The sequence below is a fragment of the Ictalurus punctatus genome, chromosome 4, assembly GCF_001660625.3.
Source record: "Ictalurus punctatus breed USDA103 chromosome 4, Coco_2.0, whole genome shotgun sequence".
NCBI classification, from domain to species: domain Eukaryota; kingdom Metazoa; phylum Chordata; class Actinopteri; order Siluriformes; family Ictaluridae; genus Ictalurus; species Ictalurus punctatus.
In genome coordinates, this window is record NC_071284.1 from 31,072,910 (window position 1) to 31,095,842 (window position 22,933).

General features: G+C 38.2%; 1 protein-coding gene and 1 long non-coding RNA gene across 4 annotated transcripts; one reads left to right on the forward strand and one right to left on the reverse strand.

Annotated features, from left to right (window-relative positions):
- The first annotated feature begins 1,521 nt into the window (after positions 1–1,521).
- gpib (glucose-6-phosphate isomerase b) lies at positions 1,522–15,874 on the forward strand. The gene is made up of 18 exons (XM_017465750.3): positions 1,522–1,704; positions 2,726–2,816; positions 3,018–3,086; positions 3,303–3,422; positions 4,515–4,598; positions 4,962–5,108; positions 6,013–6,084; positions 6,271–6,315; positions 6,402–6,455; positions 7,146–7,206; positions 7,287–7,330; positions 7,532–7,684; positions 9,015–9,144; positions 9,733–9,809; positions 9,919–10,047; positions 12,327–12,402; positions 13,213–13,279; positions 15,201–15,874. The coding sequence occupies exons 1-18, from the start codon at positions 1,586–1,588 to the stop codon at positions 15,322–15,324; spliced, it is 1,662 nt and encodes a 553-aa protein (XP_017321239.3). The 5' UTR covers positions 1,522–1,585; the 3' UTR covers positions 15,325–15,874.
- LOC124628103 (uncharacterized) lies at positions 6,036–22,783 on the reverse strand. Of its 3 annotated transcripts, none has more exons than XR_006982440.2 (4): positions 21,415–22,782; positions 20,993–21,204; positions 20,791–20,862; positions 6,036–6,174 (listed from the first exon to the last, which is right to left on the reverse strand). It is a non-coding gene; the product is annotated as an uncharacterized LOC124628103 (long non-coding RNA). The 3 variants fall into 3 exon arrangements; XR_008393933.1 differs by lacking the exon at positions 6,036–6,174 and adding an exon at positions 16,171–16,277 and having other exon boundaries at positions 21,415–22,783; XR_006982439.2 differs by lacking the exon at positions 6,036–6,174 and having other exon boundaries at positions 16,194–20,862; positions 21,415–22,780.
- Positions 22,784–22,933: the final 150 nt, after the last annotated feature.

Here is a 22,933-nt window from a genome sequence, read left to right on the forward strand (position 1 = left end):
GATCGGGTTCTATGGTCAGATGAAACCAAAATAGAGCTTTTTGGTAATAAACACCAAAGGTGGTTTTGGCGCACACAGAGAGGTTGCCATATGGAAAAGTATCTCATGCCCACGGTTAAATATGGTGGTGACTCTTTAATGTTTTGGGGCTGTTTTTCTGCCAGAGGACCTGGACATTTTGTTAGGATACATGGCATCATGGACTCTATCAAATACCAACAGATATTAAATGAAAACCTGACTACCTCTGACAGAAAGCTTAAAATGGGCTGTGGATGGATCTTCCAGCAGGACAATGATCCAAAACATACATCAAAATCAATACAAAAATGGTTTACTGACCACAAAATCAAGGCCCTGCCATGGCAATCCCAGTCCCCTGACCTGAACCCCATAGAAAACCTGTGTGGTGAACTGAAGAGGAGAGTCCACCAGCGTGGACCTCAACATTTGAAAGATCTGGAGAGATTCTGTATGGAGGAACGGTCTCAGATCCCTTACCATGTATTCTCCAACCTCATCAGGCATTATAGGAGAAGACTCAGAGCTGTTATATTGGCAAAGGGAAATAGCACAAAGTATTGACTAAAAGGGTGCCAATAATTGCACAACTATATTTAACAAATATATATATATATATATATATATATATATATATATATATATATATATATATATATATATATATATATTATAAACCTGTGTTTTATTTGCAATTGTTTGATAATTGACAACTGGAGCAGTGATATTTTCAGAAACTGAGGATAAAAACAGAAATAAAGGATTAGAGATGTTACGTTGAGCTGCTCCGCCCTCTAGCGGTCAGACCTCAAATCACATATTTACACCTCATTGACTGAAGGTGGCGCTAAATATACATTTATCTTGGAATAAAAATATGGTTGTATTTTATATGATATTTCTCTTTTCAAAACGTCAAACATGTCTGCCACTCCGGCTATTTTTCAACATTGCATCTGTAAATATCTACCTGCTGTACCTAAAAAAAATAAATAAATATATATATATATATATATATATATATATATATATATATATATATATATATATATATATATATATATATATATATTATACAGGATCTTTTACAAAATACATGAATTTGTAAACAGAATGTAATAACGGATTATAAACTTAGTATATAAACAAAGTATTAGTTTGCAACGCCCACTTCCGGTTTAACCCTGAATTTAAACAAGAGATATAATTTTTTTGGGAGGCACTACACAGATACAGACAAAGGCACTGCTTACACCCCTATTACAGAGTCACGTAAGCAAAAAGAGATATATTTATGTAAATACGTCTAGGCTATATCATTTAAGAGTGTTTGGAATTAGGCCCATTACATAATTACATAATTATAACATTATAAAGTTTTTAAAAAACTCTTTAGATTGGTTGTAAAAGCTTTTTCCCCTCTAAATTACATAAGCTGAATTGACCCGGTCATGACGTCACGAGCACCCCCGCCCCTTAGCCGTGGTGTCCTTGTGAGGTGCTCCGGTGCCGGTTGTGTGTCACTCCCGGGCAGGCACGCGCACACACGGTCACTTCGCTCAGCATGGGACTCAGCAGCGACCCAAACTTCCAGAAGCTCCAGCAATGGTACACAGCCAACTGTCACAGCCTCAACATGAGACAGCTGTTCGAGGCTGACAAGCAGAGGTTCAGCAAGTTCAGGTAAAATCTTCTGCACAAGTTCTTCAACGCAAAAAGAATGGCATTATACACCTTAAAGAGCTAGAGGAGCTACATTAATATATCTGTCAGTTGTTAACTCTGCAGGAGAACTGATATTTAATGATATATTATAAATAACACTGTATTGCACTCTATACAACCACTATCACATCATATATATATATATATATATATATATATATATATATATATATATATATATATATATACTACCAGTCAAAAGTTTGGAGACTGAAATGTTTCTCATGATGTTAAAAAGCTTTTGATCCGAAGGTGTGTGATTAAATGTTTGAAATCGGTGTTGTAGACAAAAATAAAGTCGTTCCAACGTATTCATTTCCTTCATTAGAAAACTAACATTTTATTTACAAAATAATATTTTTTAAAGGGACTAATCGGAGTGGAATATTCCGAAAAGCAGGCGATAAGAGTCCGGCGTCGGTGTGAACTCCTTTAACACTGTTTAAAAATCATCTCAGGGGAAATTCCTCAAGACATCGCTCGAGAAAACGCCAAGAATACATTTCTGGAAATTTCTAGGGGGAAAGCGTGTGTACTCTGAAGATGATCAAATATTCAATTATTCTGACTTATTTTGGATTTTTTAATCACAACATAATTCCCATAGTTCCATTTGTGTTACTCTAGAGTTTTGATGACTTTATTATTATTATAAAATGTGGGAAAACATAATGATAATGAACGAGTGTGTCGAAACTTTTGACTGGTAGTGTATAAATATACAGTACTGTATTATTATTTTTTTTTTTTGGAACAATTATTAGTTTATTAATTTTATAAACGGAGGAGATCATGGACGTGACTGCACAGGATCCCTAAGTGGAGGCGGGCCTCAGGGGAGCCTAAACGAAAAGATGGAAATGGCCCAGAAATTTGTCGAGCATTTCTGCAATTGAATACGTGTTAATGACAGTAAATGTCCATGTACTTTTTAGCAAGCATTTTTGTCCTTTCGCTATTTTTTCCCTTGTATGAACAGCCTCACACTGAAAACCGATGATGGGGACATTCTTCTGGATTACTCGAAGAACCTCATCAACGAGGACGTTATGAAGATGTTGAATGAGTTGGTAATGACACGAGCTGTAATAAATCATTATTTCACCTACAATACGATATGGCACGGCATAAACAAAACGTCCTATAGAAGATACTATACTATATCCAGATTCAACCGTGCACTAATATTCTGGGACTAGAGGGGATCTTGCAGGTTTGGATGGGAAATAGTTTTTTTCCACCTTATATGTTTTTTGTTTGGTTGTTTTCAGGCGAAGTCCAGGGGAGTGGAGGCTGCACGTGATAGGATGTTCTCCGGCGAGAAGATCAACTTCACTGAGGTTTAAATCATGGCTCATACATTTCTAATGAGTACTGGTTCTTCATTCAGAAAGCAGAATCTCCGCACCATGTAGTTTAGTGTTTTCATGCTTTGAACTTCTTCCATTAAGGCTTTTTTTCCTCAGCACAAGAATACAGAATACAATCAGACATCAGAGGAAGCTAGGGGGGGTCCTGTAGTTTTACACGATGGTCTCAAACAAATCTACATTTAGGGTCGTGCTGTGCTCCATGTTGCTCTGCGGAACCGCTCGAACACTCCCATCGACGTGGACGGGAAAGACGTCATGCCCGAGGTCAACAAGGTCCTTGAGAAGATGAAAGGGTTTTGCCACGTGAGTTTCATACACTGTGACTCGAGCTGAAACACACGAAGCTACATGAGGCTTTCTTATATAAAACTAAAGATGTGATTATAACTGATACCTGGATAAAGATTAAGACTAATCATCACTAATGTTGATGGAATTGAATCCAAATCCAAATCAATCCATATAGTTCTAGCTACATTCAACATCTCAATTAAATATGAAGTTTCATGCTAAATTGAAAAAATCTGATATATACTCACCATCCACTTTATTAGGAACACCTGTACACTTGCTCATTTATGCAGTTATCCAATCAGCCAATCATGTGGCAGCAGCACAATACTAACAGAACTTACTCTGGCACTTACACCTCTACTCTGCACACTTTGCTTCTTCTGGAACTCAATTAATAGATCTTGTATAGTAGCACTACTTGTATTGTTCTCTGCTTGATATATCGCTTTGCTTGTATTTTTCTCATCTGCAAGTCGCTTCGGATAAAAGCGTCCGCTAAACGAATAAATGTAATGTAAATGTAAATGATCTCCTGGGATTTAGACAGAATGGTGTAAAAAAAAAAAAAAATCCTGTGTGTGGAGGGTCTGCAGGCTGAAACACTTTGTTGTTGATGAGAGAGATCAGAGGAATATGAACAGCCTGGTCTGAGCTGACAAGAAGTCTATAGTAACTCAAATAAGCACTCTTTACAACTGTGGTAAGCAGAAAAGCATCTCAGAATGCACAACGCATCGAACCTTGAGGTGGATGGGCTACAATAGCAGAAGACCACATCAGGTTAAATTCCTGTCAGCCTATCACCTGGTCTTTTTCTGTCCAGATTCGGCGAGTCTGTGCCCATGATAGCATCATGCTTGATGTTTGATTTGAATGTTAACTAAAGCTCTTGACCTGTGTCTGTATGTTTTTTTTTGCATTGTACTGCTGCCACATATCTGGCTGATTATATAACTGCTTGAATGTGCATGCGTACACATGTTCCTAATAAAGTGGCCGGTGAGTGTCATGTCTGTAAACCACTTTTACATGGTTAGTAGTCATATTTAGGTTGCTGGCTGAATTATGATCACATGCAGTTGGGGAAATGTCTCATTGCAGAAAGTCCGCAGTGGAGAGTGGAAAGGCTACACCGGGAAATCCATCACTGATGTAGTGAACATTGGCATCGGAGGCTCTGATCTGGTAAATGCAATATATCTGCTTTATCTTGATCTGTTTTTCCTGTTCTGTCCTTTTCAATGTTGTCCTTATGTGGCAATTTAGCAAAAACGTGCAATAATGTAGCACGAAGTCCTTGGGTTAAACCAATATGCCTTAAAGGTCTAGTTAGCATTTGTGATAGCTGGATAAACCTATATCTTGGAAATTTCAATCTCAGACTAGGAAAAGAAAAAAAAAGACCCAAAGAAAACGTTCTCTCAACTTCCTACTCGTAAACTCAGGAAGGTCTTCTAAACCCAGAGTGCACTTTGTTACTTCCCACTTTTGGTTCAAATGATTTCTGCCATTATGTACTAGCTTACGGTTAGCGTCTTCACTCTTTAGGGTCCCCTGATGGTGACTGAGGCACTGAAGCCGTACTCCAAAGGTGGCCCACGTGTCTGGTTTGTCTCGAACATCGACGGAACACACATCGCCAAGACGCTGGCGGCGCTCAATGCCGAGACCACACTCTTCATCATCGCCTCGAAGGTATCATCACTCAGATAAAACTTAACCGACGTTAATGGTTCTTAAGATGAACTCATGCCGCAGAAAGAAAGATGTGCCAGTAAAAATGCTTTGCTAATAAGGTTGCGTTTGTTGCAGTACGCAAATGCTCTCGTGGTGGTTTCGGATCGTATTACATTTGAGATTCTTCCACGCAGGGGTTCATGTTCTAGTTTTATAGATTTCTCTCTGTACTTTTCACCTTCTTACAAATGTAGTCCGGGCTCCCTTCAAGAATATTGAGGCTGAACAAGCACCTAATAAAATTTCTTTTCCTCATAGATAGTGCCACATAATCATGATACTCCACATAATCTAACACTAATAATACACGGATTAAATCATGTTGTTCTTTAGCAAAAAAAGAAGAAGAAAACATTAATGATGGAGATGTTTATTTAACATTTATGGAAGGACCATAAATGTCAGGGCTACGTAACTGCTGGTCAGTTTTCCACCATGGGAAAGACTTTAAGGTGCGATCTGGTTTCTTGGCATCCTTACAAGCTACGTTTTATAACTTTGCTAGATAAAAAAAAAAAATAGTACAGTGAGGGAAGTTAGATCCTTGTTAGTTAGGCGTTAGATCCTAAGTGATAACAAGAACTAACTTGTTTCTCGGAGGTTCCGCAACATTGAATGTACCAACAAATGGATGAAAAATAGGATGTGTAATTCTTTAATAAATTTAAAGATACATTTGCTTTGATACAAGATTAATACGACACTTCACTGGTTGTTATTTTATGCCAACCCTAACCCTAACCCTATTTTACTGTACTGTACACAAAGTGTTTTATTCCTTACGTCAGAGATTGACCAACTCTTATAGTAATCATCCTGAATATATTGTGAATCTACCTGAAGCTTCTTCTGTACATTTCAGACCTTCACCACTCAAGAGACCATCACCAACGCAGATTCGGCCAAGGAGTGGTTCCTGCAGGCCGCCAAAGATGTGAGTCCTGACTCATGGGGAATCGTGTTATGAATCTTGAGCATCATTACTTGTTCCCTCTGAGTATACAGCACTTTTGTGGACGGCGATCTGGAAACCGAACAATTTATGGTCAACTGTATGTAGATTTATTCATGAAACCATATAGTGATTTTAAAATACGTTTGAACATTTTCACTCTTTCAGAAATCTGCTGTCGCTAAGCACTTCGTAGCCCTGTCTACCAACGAGGTACGCCGATTCACATTCCGTTTTGACGTTTTAAATGCACCCTGTCCCCGTGTCCGAATTGTAACCTCAGGCTTTTTGTCCTCCAGCCCAAAGTGAAGGACTTCGGAATCGACACGGAGAACATGTTTGAGTTCTGGGATGTAAGTATGTGTATGTGTGTGTGTGTGAGATGATGCGCTATCTCTATGCTGAGTGTTTGAGCCTGCCTTACTGTAAGAGGCTCATGCAAAGGCTATTTTAGCATGGTCGTTTGACCTGTGAAGTAGGCGTCTAGATCCGCACACTGGCAGCTGCATGGTAACCGGAATCTCTCCTCATGTTATAAATACAGCACAACCTTATCTTACGCAGAGGTCACTCCAACGCTGGGTCGCTCCAAAGGTCAGCAGGCTGGTTTTAAAGTGCAAGGTGAAGTGCAAGGTCTCAGCTGTGTGGATGTGTCTGAAAGCTGGGATCAAATCGAAACAAACAGGCAAAAAATGAAACCTAGTAGGCTTTTCCTAGTTTCTACAGTGCCTGGTAGACATTCAAAGCAAGGCTGGCGAATAAGCTGGTGAATAAGCTACATTAGCCTCATAGCGTCATTCCAAACACGTCGTTGCTGAGCAACTTAGACAGATGGAAAGATGTAATAAGGTAGAAATCTTTGGTAACTATAAACAAAAGTCTTTCAGAAAGTTTAGATTATGCAATAAGGGAATGTTTATTTATGTAGGATCGAGACGAAAGAACAGTATGTAGCGTAGGTGGAAGCTGGAAAAAGTGAGATCTATGAAATGCAGAACAGTAGAGTTTATCGTTATTTTTAAACAAGGTCATCTACTTTGCAGTGGGTTGGAGGACGCTATTCTTTATGGTCTGCAATCGGACTATCCATCGCTTTGCACATTGGTAAGTCAAAACAATTACCGTTTAAAATAGGACTGTTTTATTAAAACTCAAACTTTGTTTCCATCTTTTTTCCTTCTTAGGCTATGAGAACTTTGAAAAGCTCCTAGCCGGAGCTCACTGGATGGTAGGTGCTTAGTCCTTTATAAATAAAAGTAGTAGAATGACAGTTAATAGATCAGAAATAGTGGATGTTAACAAATAATCAATATTAATAATTAACTATTATTAATATTAACAAGTAGAGAAATAAGGACTATAAATATATAATATACAACACCGTATTGTCAGCCTGTATATGCTAATGTATTTTGTACACTCTTTGTAGGACACTCATTTCCGAACAGCTCCACTGGACCAGAATGCACCGGTTCTGCTGGCCATGCTGGGTATCTGGTACATCAACTTCTTCCAGGCGGAGACTCACTGTCTGCTGCCCTATGACCAGTACATGCACCGCTTCACTGCCTACTTCCAGCAGGTGGATGCCTGACTGTACTGCTGGAACACCCAGCTTCTTGATGGATAGATGGATGGATGGATAATAGGGTTGATGGTTGATGGTAGGAACTTGATGATGGATGGTAGGGATGGATAATAGAAATAAATGGATGGTAGACATCAATAGAAGGATGGTAGAGAAAAATAGATAGTAGACATGGATGGATGGATGGATGGATGGATAGATGGATAATAGGGATGGATTACAGGGTTGGATTGATGGTTGATGGTATGGATGGATAGGAGGAAGGGATGGACAGTAGAAATAAATGGGTGGTAGATATGGATGGATGGATAATAGACATTGATGGATGGATGGTAGGGATGGAATGATACATGGTACGGCAAAATGGATAGTAGACATGGATGGATGGATGGATGGATGGATTGATGGATAATAGGGATGGATTACAGGGTTGGATTGATGATTGATAGTATGGATGGATAGAAGGTAGGGATGGACAGTAGTAATAAATGGGTGGTAGATATGGATGGATGGATGGATAATAGACATTGATGGATGGATGGATGGATGGATGGATAGTAGACATGGATGGATGGATGGATGGATAATAGGGATGGATTACAGGGTTGGATTGATGGTTGATAGTATGGATGGATAGAAGGTAGGGATGGACAGTAGTAATAAATGGGTGGTAGATATGGATGGATGGATGGATAATAGACATTGATGGATGGATGGATGGATGGATGGATAGTAGACATGGATGGATGGATGGATGGATGGATGGATAATAGGGATGGATTACAGGGTTGGATTGATGGTTGATGGTATGGATGGATAGAAGGTAGGGATGGACAGTAGTAATAAATGGGTGGTAGATATGGATGGATGGATGGATGGATGGATGGATAATAGACATTGATGGATGGATGGTCTGGATGGATGGATAGTAGACATGGATGGTAGGAGTGATTTTAGATATGGATGGATGGTATTGATTTATTGTAGGGATAGATTTTAGGGTTGGATTGATGGTACGAATGGATAGATGGTTGGGATATGTGGTAGGGAATCGATGATGGATATTAGAAAATGTAGAGAATGGTATGGATTGGTGGTAGGGATAGATGGATGGGTGGCAGAGATGATCTTCTAGTATATAACCTAGTGTATAGCATATAATCAATAACATGCATCCATCTATGATAGGGACAGATGGATGGATGAATGGATGGCAGAGATGGATGGTAGGGATAGATGGATGGAGTTGATATACTAGTATATAACACGTAGTGTATAACATTTCATTTATAAATTTGATATTTACTTCTCTTGTCATGTCCAGGGTGACATGGAGTCGAATGGGAAGTACATAACCAACCACGGCACATGTGTGAACTACCATACAGGACCCATCGTATGGGGGGAGCCTGGCACTAACGGACAACACGCCTTCTACCAGCTTATTCACCAAGGTGACTTCTGCAAGATCGAGAACACGGATGTGATGCTATCTTCCCTGTAGACATGCATAAAAGAGACTTATCCCAGGGACTCATTCGTGAATAACTTTCCCTGCTAAGCCCTGAGGCTAGGAGGGATAAGAGAGAGAAGTTAACCAACTTTGTCCTAAACAAATCTGTTTGTAACTACTGACTCGGATTTCATATACATACACATATCTCTAGCAGCACCAGACTCACATTTTGTCCTTTGAGATATGATAATATTAGAAGAAGGAGGGAAAAAAAAAAAACAATTCTTAAAGCTGCTTAACAAATCCAGAACTGGAGAACTTCAGGGTTAGAATATTGTAAGGCTTCAACAAATGGATGCACAAAAAAAAGATCATCAGACACGCTTTAGCTCATTTGGAAAGCCAGAGTTTCTCTGCACAGGCAGAATTAGAATCAAAATCTCTAAATCTCTTCAAGCATTAAAAGCTTTGCTCAGTCCCAATCTATATTTGTCCAGACACGGTGTGGTGTGTAGCCACAGTGTGTGTATATCTGTGTGTGTGTGTGTGTGTGTAAAAATGTTTCATCCTTCTGTCTCCTCTGTAGGAACTCGTATGGTCCCTGCTGATTTCCTCATCCCAGCCCAGACTCAGCATCCAGTCAGAAACAACCTACACCATAAGGTACGGTTAAAGAGAAAATATCATTGTTATACACATTCAGTATATTAGTTCACTCCTGATTATGTGTGTGTGTGTGTGTGTGTGTGTGTGTGTGTGTGTGTGTGTGTAGATCCTGATTGCTAACTTCCTGGCCCAGACCGAAGCGCTGATGAAAGGAAAGACGACAGAGGAGGCGAAGAAGGAGCTGGAGGCCGGAGGAATGAGTGGAGAGAAATTGGAGAAGATCCTTCCCCATAAAGTAAGTGACCGTCTATAAAGAACAGTATACTATACTGCCCCCTAGTGTAGTGGGGATATTTATCACGCCCCCTAGTGGTGGAGCTTACACTGCTCCGTACAAAGTTCATGTCAGACCAGCAAGATTGTAATATAAAATTGTTAAATTTGGGAAATATGGAAGAAGAAGAAAAAAAAAAGGAAACTTTCAGCTGAATTTATAAAATTGAGAGATATCAGCGATGAATTTCTGATATCAGTTATTTATTTTGCTTAATGATGATCTGATGATGTTCACATTATCTCGTCATTTCTCTTTGCACTGTTTAGCCTAACAGGAGTTGATTGTTTTGCTGAATATTTGGACATTTCCTTCAATCAAAGAAGAAAATTTGACTTAGCTCGTAATAAGACAATTAAACTCATGAAAGCCATTAGCTAATGAGATGAAATGAGTTGTGTTAAATCAGGTAATACACAGAATGCAGTTTTGTGGCAATCTGAGACAGGACTCTGCATTAGACATTGTTAAAATACAGTGCCCTCCACTAATATTGGCACCCTTGATAAATATGAGCAAAGAAGGCTGTGAAAAAATTGTCTTCATTGTTTAACCTTTTGATCTTTTGTTTAAAAAATTCACAAAAATACTCTCATGGATATCAAACAATTGCAAACAAAACACAGGTTTATATATATATATATATATATATATATATATATATATATATATATATATATATATATATATATATATATATATATATATATATAAAACACCCTTTGTTAAATATAGGTGTGCATCAATTATTAGCACCCTTTTGAATTCATATGAGAAAAATATATTTGAAGTATATTCCCGTTGATATTTTAAATTTTTTAGTACACCTGGGTAACTAGGAACAGGACATTGTTCAACCATGACTTCCTGTTTCACAGGGGTATAAATATGAGGTAACACACAGGCCAAATTCCCTTAGTCATTCATAACAATGGGTAAGACCGAGGAATATAGCTGTGATGTGCGGCAAAAGGTTGTTGAGCTTCACAAAATGGGACGTGTCTATAAGAAAATAGCACGAGCGTTGAACATGGAAATTAGTGCAGGGCACGGTATGAATATGGACTGCTGTGTGCAATTTTATTACGTTTATAGACTATACTAGACATTATTTCAGTATACATAACCATCTACTGTGTTTGTTTGAAGAAATATAAATAATCCTAGTGAAAAGTGTTGATGATGGACGGTCTAACCTGTCCCTTTATGTGTTCTGGGGAAAAAAGAAGAGGAGGGGCTTGTACCAGATAATAGACAGAACTAACATGGCTACCAGGCACTGCACTAGAGAGAGTTTTTCTATAGCTGTATCTCTGTCTCAAATCTTTTAATATTACAGATCATAAAGATAAAAGAATACACACGCGATTCACCTTTGCACTTCGCAAACCCAGTTTATATCCCAGTCCGACCTTTGTTTTAGTGAATAATCTCATATGGATGCGTTAGATTTGTACCTAGAGTGCTATACAAGTAAAACTGACTCTTGGTTTAGTTAGTACAATACAAAACGTACCAAATTACTTAACCATTACATGTACCGCGCACACTTATGAGATAGTCCATTTAAAGACGTCCTTCTCCCATCTACATTATTTAGATTAGTTCTCGATGCAGTTTGGTTTATCTTTATGTCTGAATGTGCTTTAAAAATAATAATAATAATAATATATTTTTTAAAAACACGTTTAAAATGTTTTAAATTGTTTTAAATAGATTGCTTTACCTGTGAAATGAGCTGCATCATAGAGCAGTCTTAAACTGCTTATATTTTATACATGTCAAGAATATTGCTAGATTTATTATATTCATGATTCAAAACAAATGATAACGTATATCATTCTGGCGATAAGATGAACGATAAATATTTCAGACCTGAGCGTTAACAGGTTTTATTTATAAACACGTTGAATGTTTTTGCTCTTGTTTTTTGTTGATATTATGCTATTTCTACACATGGACAACCCGTCATTTTTTTCATACAAGTGTTTAAAAAGGTGAATATTCATATGATATGCAATTTAAATAATAAATCTATATTTAAAAAAACAAAAAAAACATCTAAAGAATACGAACGTTTTCAAATCATTTAAGCATGAAAGGGTTAAAGGTATGTTCTATGTACTAATTTGCTGTACTATTGGGGCATCTTATGTCATTTGATACTCAGCTAGAGGTCAGAAAACATTAATACGACAATTAGGCTGCGTGTTTGACACACTTTGTCTCTCTGTTTAAAGGTCTTCCAAGGAAACAAACCAACAAACTCGATTGTCTTCAAAAAGCTGACGCCTTTCACTCTGGGAGTACTTATCGGTGAGATTTTTAGTAGTCCTCTATTAGAAGTTTTACAACAGAAAGATTACCCAGGTTTTAGCAGTCTCGCATACATGCTCGAGCTAATTAATCATTCATAAGCCTCAAAAAGTTAGCGCTGAGAGGGTCAGATCGGTGTTTGTGGTCGAGCTTTCCCCTTAGAATATGCTGTTCTTAAATACTGCATCGATAAGACTCATTGGATAAAAGATAGCATAGCTTCTAAGCGTTAATAGCTAATAGATTGTTAGCTATAGATAAGTGAATTAGCAGTTAGCGTACGAGTTAGCGCTCTAATTAGTTAGCGCTAATCACAACATAGCTACCTTCAAACATGACTTCACAACAGTCTTAAATGTGAGATCTCTAAGCTAACTCACTGCTTAGTGATATTTCTTCATTTCTTAAGGTTAACCCAGATATACACTCACAGAGCATAATGTGTAACACACAACAGCTCCTCGGCTATCAAAGCTACAGTTTATGGAAAAAGTCAAACGTACTGTAACTATTAAGAGATTTCATTCGACCCGGTTCTAAGTGCTAACATTAAATATCAGCTCAAATATCCGATGTAAGAGCATTAAACATGACTGTGAGGTCTAGCATTAGTGCTAGTTTTAGCCAGAGCGTCACACAGCTCTAGCACTTCACTAAGGTCTTCATCGGCATCAGAAAACATTACAGTGTGAATGACTGAATGAATAAAGAAAATACTCTGACTGCACTGATTATTTACCAACAACAAATACGAATCCCAGTGTGTGTGTGTGTGTGTTTTTTCCCCTTCTTTTTGTTTTGTTACTGCAGCAATGTATGAACATAAGATCTTCATCCAGGGGGTCATGTGGGAGATCAACAGCTTTGACCAGTGGGGGTGAGTACGACACAGACTGACTCTAAGGGCTTTATAGCAAACACCTGGAGTATTTTCTTTTTTTTTAAAAAAGCATTAGTTTGTGCTAGAAATTGCATGATACCACTTTTTCTTTTGCGATCGCGATACTGATAACGAAAGCTTGAGTATCAGGCGAGGTGGATCCTCAGACGACGTTTTTTTCTTTTCGTTAAGCTTTACCGAATGCTATTGATTTTAATTGAAACACTTCACTTAAGCTGGAAAATCCCAAACAATAATAAATATAATAAAGTGTGAAGTATAAAGCGAATAAAATCAAGCCGGACGAAAAATACAGTGACGTCTCTTTATATGTAAACATTGCCAGTTCCAAAAAAAATAATAATTTCTATTTCTTACAACATCGGATTGAGTTTGTTTCGTTTTTTTCCTCCGATATCCAACCCACTAATGTTTACTGGTATCAGCAAGATAGTGATCCTGTGTATCGGATCGATGCCATTTCCAGTCTTCACAGAAAGTAGTCGATCAACCAAGACATAGTTTGGTGTCGGAAGTTGCGTTTTATTTTTTGTTGTTGTTCGTTTCCATAGAGACCATAAGGGAAATTTTAGCCTCTGATTTAGCGTAATGTGAAACACACTCGCGTTGCATCAAACTGTATTGAGTTGTTTGTGTGTTACAATATATGACGCACTGTTATCTAGTAAAAATACAAAAAAAAAAAAAAAGGATGTTCCAGAGCTACAACCAGGCATAAACGCCGAAATCACAGAGATCACTGCAAAAGATATGAAGTGTACACCTGTACATTTTCCCATGTGATAATGTGAGTAATATGAGCACATACAAAAAGAGGGATTTACAACGTTATGCCCTGAAATTACACGTGAGCTCAAGGAAACGTGATGTTGTGTGAACAATTATTCCCGCAAGAAAATCACACACACGCAAAAAAAAATTAAACCACATGTGCTACATGTAAAAAAAAAAAAAAAAAAAAAAAAAAAAAAAATGTGATAACATGTGAAAAGAAATAAATCATGTAAAAATCACAAATTTTAAAAACCACATGAAATTTTCCATGTGTCACATTCACATCTGAAGTGACTTTTCTATATCTTATAGATGATAAATTAAATATTTTGATATTATTATGATAAAACATACATATATATATATATATATATATATATATATATATATATATATATATATATATATATATATATATAGTGTGTGTGTATGTGTGTGAGTGTGTGTATATGTATGTGTGTGTGTATATATATATATATATATATATACACATACATACATACATACATATATATACACACACACACACACACACACACACACACACATATATACATATATATATATATATATATATATATATATATATATATATATATACACACACATACATATATATACATATATATACACATATATATATATATATACACATATACATATATATATATATATATATATATATATACGCATACATATACACATATATATATACATATATATATATATATATATATATATATATACACATATATATATATATACATATATATACACATATATACATATACATAGGAATAAACTCTACAGTGAATAGCACTGACATTATTAGCAGCACATTATGCATAATGTTCATTAGTCTTTCCACTAATGAAATTCTGTAAACAATCTTGTCTGGACCATTTGTTTAGTGACTCTGTGTGCTGAATGGATTCACATACAACCTTCAAATAATCGTCTCTTCTCTTTGCATACATTACTTGTTAGAATAAATGCTGGCTATTACTTTGTCACACACACACACACACACACACACACACACACACACACACACACACACACACACACACACACACACACACAGGCATCTGGACATTATGCTCTGCTCCATGTCTGTGTGTAGGGTGGAACTCGGGAAACAGTTGGCCAAGAAGATCGAGCCGGAGCTGCAGGACACGGCTGAGGTCATCTCCCATGACTCCTCTACGAATGGCCTCATCAATTTCATCAAGAAAAACTTTGCTTGAACACACACACACACACACACACACACACACACACACATCTCAAAACATGCTTCACAGGCCCCCTGCCTGCCCTACGGCCGCCTGGGATTTCTGGAACCTTCCATCAGTAGCTGTATAAAACCACCAAGCTTGAATATTTTAAACGTGGCCTGAGCTTGAAATTTTGATTCTTCACACATTATAATAGCAACACTTCCTCTTAGACGTACAACAGTTAATTATTAAAAGTATCCAACTTTCCCAGTCAAGCAATCGATTGAAATACCACATTTACTAAAACAACACTGTGTATCTAAACCTGTCCTGTTGATATGTTTGTCTGATTTGCATCCTCATCGCTGCCTCACACCACTGAGATTTACACAGCAGCACCAGCTGGGTCTCCAACATGTAGGGGGGAAAAACCCACTAACCACAGATCCACTATTTTATTAGCTCACGAGATAACATTTCGGAGGACCGAGACTTTGGGAGTTGAACTTACCCAGAAGTGGTGCAAGCTGGTGCAATTTCCTTTTTAAACCAGCAATAAATTGCAAATGAGAAAACAGTTTTTTTTTTTTTTTTTTGGATAATATAAGATTTGATTTGCTACTAATTTATTTATGACCATAGGGGTTAAATTGGACTTTGGAAGATGGAAGAACAGTAACTGTGGGGAATATCAAATAGATCATAACCATATTTTATATATTTGTGAAAACGCTTCTATTTCGCGTCTATTTCTTTTCTAATTTAATACGGCAATTTCCATTGCAAACGATATATTACTGACAGCTTCAGTGAAAAGGGAAAAAAACAGATGCTTTGAAATATTTACAGCTTCTTAGTATTTGGTACGTCCCCTTTTTGCTTTAATGAGAGTGTGCACTTGATCATGGACTCTACAAGTTTGTGTAAAACCTGATGATCCATTTTAGATCAAATCCATTGGAGTGTCGTCTGAGCACGTGCTGCAACAGAAGAGATCAGACATGAGGAAATTCTGACCTTCTGTACAAAGTTAATGAACATGGTCAATATCACACATTTAAATAGGGAGCTAGAAATAGTGCAGAATATTAAACATTCGAGATACTGAACATTTTCTTTCTTTTTAAAAATCGTTTTTTTTTATCTTCTGTTTATTTAAAAAATATTTTAAATGCAGGAAAAAAACTTAGAAAAGGGATGCCAGTGGTTTATTACTATTTACTGCTCAGCCATTTTTAGTATGTAGAAATGATTTATTTCCTTATCTTTGAAACTGTCTTTGCTTTACAGCATTTCTTTCGCACACATCTGTGTGTAAGTGTGTAGCCCGTACTCTGTGTATAAGCTGGGGGTGTAACCAAATATGAATACACTTCTTTCTTCTTCCAATCAGATATAAAGCTCGAAGGACAAACAAAGACCACGTTCAATAACATGGACTAGAGTGATGTAGCTGAGGTTGAGGAACTTTCAGAGCCTGAATTCATACACCATGTTGAAAGGGCTGCCATTTCTAACTCAGGTTTTTTTCCCCCAGGGGGCGTTGTGGTAGTGTTCATATTTAACCCAGATACGAATATTTGGAGCACTAAACGGATACAGATACACTTAGTTGCATTCAGTTACACCCCTGACATAAGCTTCGAATTCTACACTAATATGGAGTCTGAAACAACGAACTAACTCCAGATCAGGATCAGGTTGAACCAGACATCTTTGTCCAGCACGCTATTGTAGTAACTGCCGTAAAACATTGGGAAGAGCTCTGAAAAAAAAACCCCACTAAAACGTAATAACATTTCTCCACCTTACACCACACCACTGACTTTGGTCCTGTTTTTAGAGTTAAATTTATTAGCTTGGTCTTACACAGGCGTCTTCAATCTTATCCACAAAGGGCTGCAGGTTTTCCATCTATCCATCCATCCATTTGCGATACCGCTTATCCTACACAGGGTCGCAGGGAGCCTGGAGCCTATCCCAAGGAACTCGAGGCAATTAGGAAATGCCAGTCAGCCTACAACGCATATCTTTAGACTAGGCGAGGAAACCCCTGACGCACAGGATTCAAACCGCCAACCGCATAGGTGCGAGGTAAACGTACAAACCACTAAGGCTGCACGCTTTCATTCCAGCAAAATAGGAGCAGGTACACTTGATAGATGATTGCCGATCAAATGAACTGATTAAAAAGGTGTGTCTCCTGTTTGGTTGGAATGAAAACCCTTTGTGGAGAAGAATGAAGACTTTCCAGGTTTTCTGCATTACAGTTATGAGGTGGGGGGAGGAGGTGTGGAGCTGCCACTTTTGACCACCAGGTGTCACCATGTTTTTCCCTGGAAAGCCTCTGGCTTTCCTCTTGCTGATTTCCCAGCGCTTCCACTGTGGAACACAAGGTCGAAGGTCACCTCTTTTCTGTTTTTCTCAAATCCCAATGCTATTCTGTGTGACAGGGCTTCCTCAGAGAAAGGGAAATCAATACGGAGCGCATCTGGAAAACATCACGTCCCCGGCTAAATTCCTCTTACTAAATCAAAATAAGAAAGGGGGTGGATACTGTACGACTCGATACAAATAACTATAATAGAGTCTAGTGACTGTCATGAATGTAGACGGAGAGATAAAGCCATAAAGTGAGACTAATAGCAGCTATAATAGATTATTTTTTCATCCTGAAGCAGACAGAGATTGAGATCGGTTTAGGGAGCCTGTTGCCTGGCAACAAGTCTTTTTTACTTCCAGCCTAACTGAGCTGTACTGTTTTTTTTTCATGTACAGTTCAAGAGCATATTATTTTGATTTTGTTCTGAAGTGATTTTGATAGAACCACTGAAAAGAAGATGTAATGAAATTGGACTTTTACTTCCTGGCTCAAACATTGCCCTCGACAAGCCATCATAGATCACGACGTGTGACGTCGCGCCTTCTTACGTCATGAGTTGTACAATAATTTAGCGCGGCTGGTACTTTCTGTAGGTTTATTAATGAAATTGGTCAGAAACTAATGACTCACTAGTTGCTCTTTCAAATCTTAACCACGTTTCTAACCTTGTTTAATCTGCCAATCATGTAGTATCGTTTCCTTTTAACTGTCTGGATCCCAGGCTGCATTTCAGTACTGTTTATTATGAGTCTTGGATGTCTTCTGCTTAAGAGAATCCCAGTCGCCTTCTTCGGGGCAATTCTGATATTTCGTTAGATTAAATTTTCAAGACTCGAGATACTGAGTAAACATGACAAGACTTTGAGAGTTGACCCTACCCAGAAGGCACTGCAAGATGATGCAATGTGCCCTTTTCACATTTCTGGGGTTTTTTTTGCTGCAGGAAGTAGCCTTCGCACTTCCACTACAACAAGAACAACAGCTGAAATGAACGCTTTCAGAAAAAAAAAAAAAGAGAGTTACCTCAGCTTGCATAGCTTTCCTGTGGATGAAGGAGAAGAGTCGATGAAACAATGGAGCAGTCAGTAGGGATCGAGGGAAGGAATTTTGTAACACGCAGAGGAAATACAATTTGTTTATAGTTAGAATTTCACCTATGAACCTAGCTCATGGTTAAAGACTGGTGCTCTTCACAGTCACTTTCAAAGGAATCAGAGACACAGTTTGTATAGAGTTTAGGGGCAAATAATCTGCAACCACAGCAAGAAGAAATGGTTCATTATCTGAAGCTAATCTGACAGACTCTCAAACCAGCAAGTGGAGTTTAACCTCAAGATCATGTGGCGCTTCATTCCACCTTATCGACTGCTAGCATCAGCGCCATTTAGCTAACACTGAACAAACAAAAACACTCTTCATTCTATTATTATTAACTCTCACAGCTAGCTAGTGTTAGCAAAAGGATGCTAACACTAGTGATAAAACTCTATCACCTATCCACAATTTGATCATTTTGTAAAGCAATGAATGGAAGTGAAATCTTATAAGTATAAAATAATACACACCTGATATCAATTAGCTACTTATCATCAATGCTAGCATCGTTACCGTACCCTGCTAGCTGTGAATGAATTCTTACAATTTATTCAGCGTGGAATCCTCAAAGTGCTGAGTTTTTGTCAACAATTCTTAAAAGTTTAGTCTCTCAACGATGATGTGAAAAAAAAAATCTTTCCATTGAGAACAAACGTGATCAAAATGGCTGTTTCTGTGGTAAACAACTGGCTATAAGGCTTAGCAGGAATCATTTTACTCTGCGTCTAAGCTGTAAAGAGAAAGTCATTTCTTCATATATAACATGTTACTTAATATTAGTTAATACATGACAGCTTTTTATTTATTTATTTTTTTAGCTTTATTGTTAGCTAGTTAGCGATCCACCTCATTAGTATGCTGATAGGACTCTCTACATAGTGTAACTCAGAGGAAAAGAGAATAGCCTGTACAAAAACATCTTCAGTTGTTTTTTTTTGTTTTGTTTTGTTTTGTTTTTTTAGTGTTGCTGTCAAGGTCGAGTGAGTTTTTATTAAGACCACTTCCTGCTACGACCACTCAGGAGCAAAAGTGTTATACACTTCCAGACCGTGAGGCGAAAGTGAACGAGGTCATGTTAAAAACAGTAATAAAACACACAGCTTATGTCTAATGTCTCAGTGCTGGTCACCATGGCAACGTACAATAACCGTTCCGTATAACCTCTCTGAATAAAAGTGATAACTTGGATTCATAAAGATGCATAGACTTAAAAAAGCAACAGTGTCTACTGAATGTAAAAGTGTTACAGTCAGGACTACAAACAGACCTCTTCGTCATGAAAATGAACAGCACATGATGTACCTTCAGGAGTGTCCTTAAGAACCTGAATGTGGGAGCTGTCACCGAACGTGTCTGTCAAATCTTTTGTAAAAGAACGTTGTGAGAGGAGGCACTGACGTTGTCTACAATTGGATTGGCTCATTTTGCTGACTCATATGCTGAGACCAAGAATAATTATCTTTTAACCCCTAATGTATCAGCCGAGGCATGTTCGGTGTTTGAAGTCTGCTTCTTGAGAGCTACAACTGAGCTACAAATGTGGTTAACAGTGGTATGGCACACCGTTATCTATATAAAAACCACAAAATGGCATCACAGCCATCTTGAAACAGTCTCAAAACATAGTTGGGTGTCAAAACAGCAAACATCTCAGGTAGGAGGTGAATACTGGTATACTTGGAGATAATATTTGGAGGTGGAATTGTCCTTTAGAAGAGATTCAGATGATTTGAATTCAAGTTGGATGTGTAATTATACACACACATATATATACACACACTCTGATTTACCCTGCTGAAAAATCCAGCATGTTCTGAGCAGCTACAAGCACAAGATGATCAAACCGGGAGAGCGTCTTTGCCAGCTGGTAACATGTAAAGACTGCTACTAATGGTACATCGTAGACTAATTGTAGACGAGTTATTATTAAGAAAATATTACAGCAGCAAAGCAATTAGAAAACCTCACGCATTTTTGATCGACAAGTAATGACAAAGCTGTAATAAATAACCTACCGGTTGACGAAGAGGGTCTACGAGTTTGGCCAGCTGAGTGTTTTGGCAGACAATTATGTAGAAATTGCCTTCCTAAGAAAAAGGGTTGCTGATTTAATCTTTCAGTTTGCGTGATGTTGAACTGGTAGCAATAATGCTAATGCTAATGAGTCTTTAGTGATCACATATACATATGCATAGTGAAATTCTTTTCTTTGCATACCCCAGCATGTCAGGAAGTCGGGGTCAGAGCGCAGGGTCAGACATGATACAGCGCCCCCTGGAGCAGAGACTGTTAAGGGCCTTGCTGAAGGGCCCAACAGTGGCAGCTTGGCAGTACCAGGCCTTGAACCCCTGACCTTCCTTGTCTTGTTCACAGCATTAAGACCAGTCCAGAAGCAAACTTTGGACCTCGAACTTGTCTTGGCTCATCACCTATATTTAGGATAAAGTGCGAAATAATGAGGTTTGTTTGTGCCATTTTTCTCATTACATTCCCTCAGCAATCATTAATCATTCAACACGAGCTGACAAACAACAACAAAAAAAAAAAATACAATTTTTATAATGATGCAATTCATCCAAACAACTTGCACCCAAAAATCATTTCTCATAAACTGCCCGAGGCCTTGTTCTCAGACTCACCGCCACATTACAGAATTCTACACTGCCCAGTTCTGGCACTGAGATCTGTCCGAGATCATTACGCCGAGTGGAGCTCTGCGTCCAGTTCCCACGGCCTGCGCGGTTACGCAAGTTACGTCAAAGTCAGCGTCACTATGTGGCTGATATCGCCTAGGCTTGTGATCAGTCCAGCTGGGTGGTTTTTGGCAGAATAAAAACAAAAACAAAAATGTCCTGCTGGGAAGGGAACTCCATTTCTGTGGTGAATACAGAGGAGCTGGCTTTGAAGGTAAGTCCAAGTCTTCTGATGGACAAGCGTTGAAGGCCTTCCAAGAGACCAGTGATGTCCAAGGAAATAATTATCGGGTTGTCCTGAACCGAGTTGTAAGACGTAAGATGTTATTGGCACGTATTACATGGAAATAAATGGCGGCTGAACAAGATATCCAGATAGACTTCAATTTCATTCATGGATGTCAATAAAAATGTAAACATCCAGATTTAAATATGCCTTTGTTGTAAGTAAAGTTTCTACACCATCTCTAGTGATATCGGTAGTACCTCAATTTCAAGACTCTTCTAGATCCTTTTTCTTTTCTTTTTCTTTTTTTAAATAAAACCTTAAAAGTCTCATTCTCACCTCTTTCTGCTCTTTTCGTTTCCGTCATACTATTACATCTTAACCTCCTGCCTTGTTTACGATCCCCTTCATAGAGTCTTTTCTGTTGCAAGACATCGACTTTTATTTCTATGGTCCACTGATCCTCGTTCATTTCTTGTCCATCTGCTGGGACTCAGCAATCTATTCAGGCCTAAAAATGGACAAGTCCTGTTTTAATTCCACTCGTACCTCTGGATCCACAGAGTTCGAGCTGAGGCCATTCCAGCGAGTCATTTTGGTGAAGCTAAATCCATAGGGACGGTGTTTATCTGGCATCAGGGCAGGGCTAGCAGTTATCTCTGCCTCCCTTTGGGACAGTGCTGAGGGAAAGGGGTTTGTTTGCGTGCAGGGCCGTGATTAGAGCCCGTAATAGCACACACTGCGATATGGAGCAATAGCACCGCTGAGTAAACATTCTGATCTCACCGATGGCACCAGGCTTTTAGGGACTTCTCATAGCAAAAGGACTTTACTCATAACTGGAAACCTTGCAAAGAAAACACGAGAACGATAAAACACGGGACCGTTAAATATTCTTAGAGTGTCTAGATGGACTTATGCTGTAATAAGCTAAATAATTACCGTCATAGCCATCTGTCACTATAATGTTGCGATCTAATGATACTCGTAGCTTTGTAAGGAATAAAACGCTTGGGGGTGTACTGTTACAGGAAAATAATAAGTAGGAATATAATCATTACTCTTCCACCCTATTACAGCACACCCCCAAGAGGTCGCCCCCCCCCCCCCCCCTTATACTACAGCAATTTGCAGATGATTGCAATTCTTCATGATCTAAAGTATGATAACTACTTTTATCAGCTTGTAGTTACATCTGATAAGTTCTGTAAGTTTGTAATTGCGATCACTTACGCTATA

Bases quoted from the DNA above. Each gene is read 5' to 3' on its own strand.
- gpib (XM_017465750.3), top strand. From the start codon at position 1,586: ATGGGACTCAGCAGCGACCCAAACTTCCAGAAGCTCCAGCAATGGTAC. The intron at 2,817-3,017 runs GTAATGACACGA...GGTTGTTTTCAG, and splicing joins TGAAGATGTTGAATGAGTTG to GCGAAGTCCAGGGGAGTGGA. The intron at 9,145-9,732 runs GTGACTTCTGCA...TCTCCTCTGTAG, and splicing joins CTACCAGCTTATTCACCAAG to GAACTCGTATGGTCCCTGCT.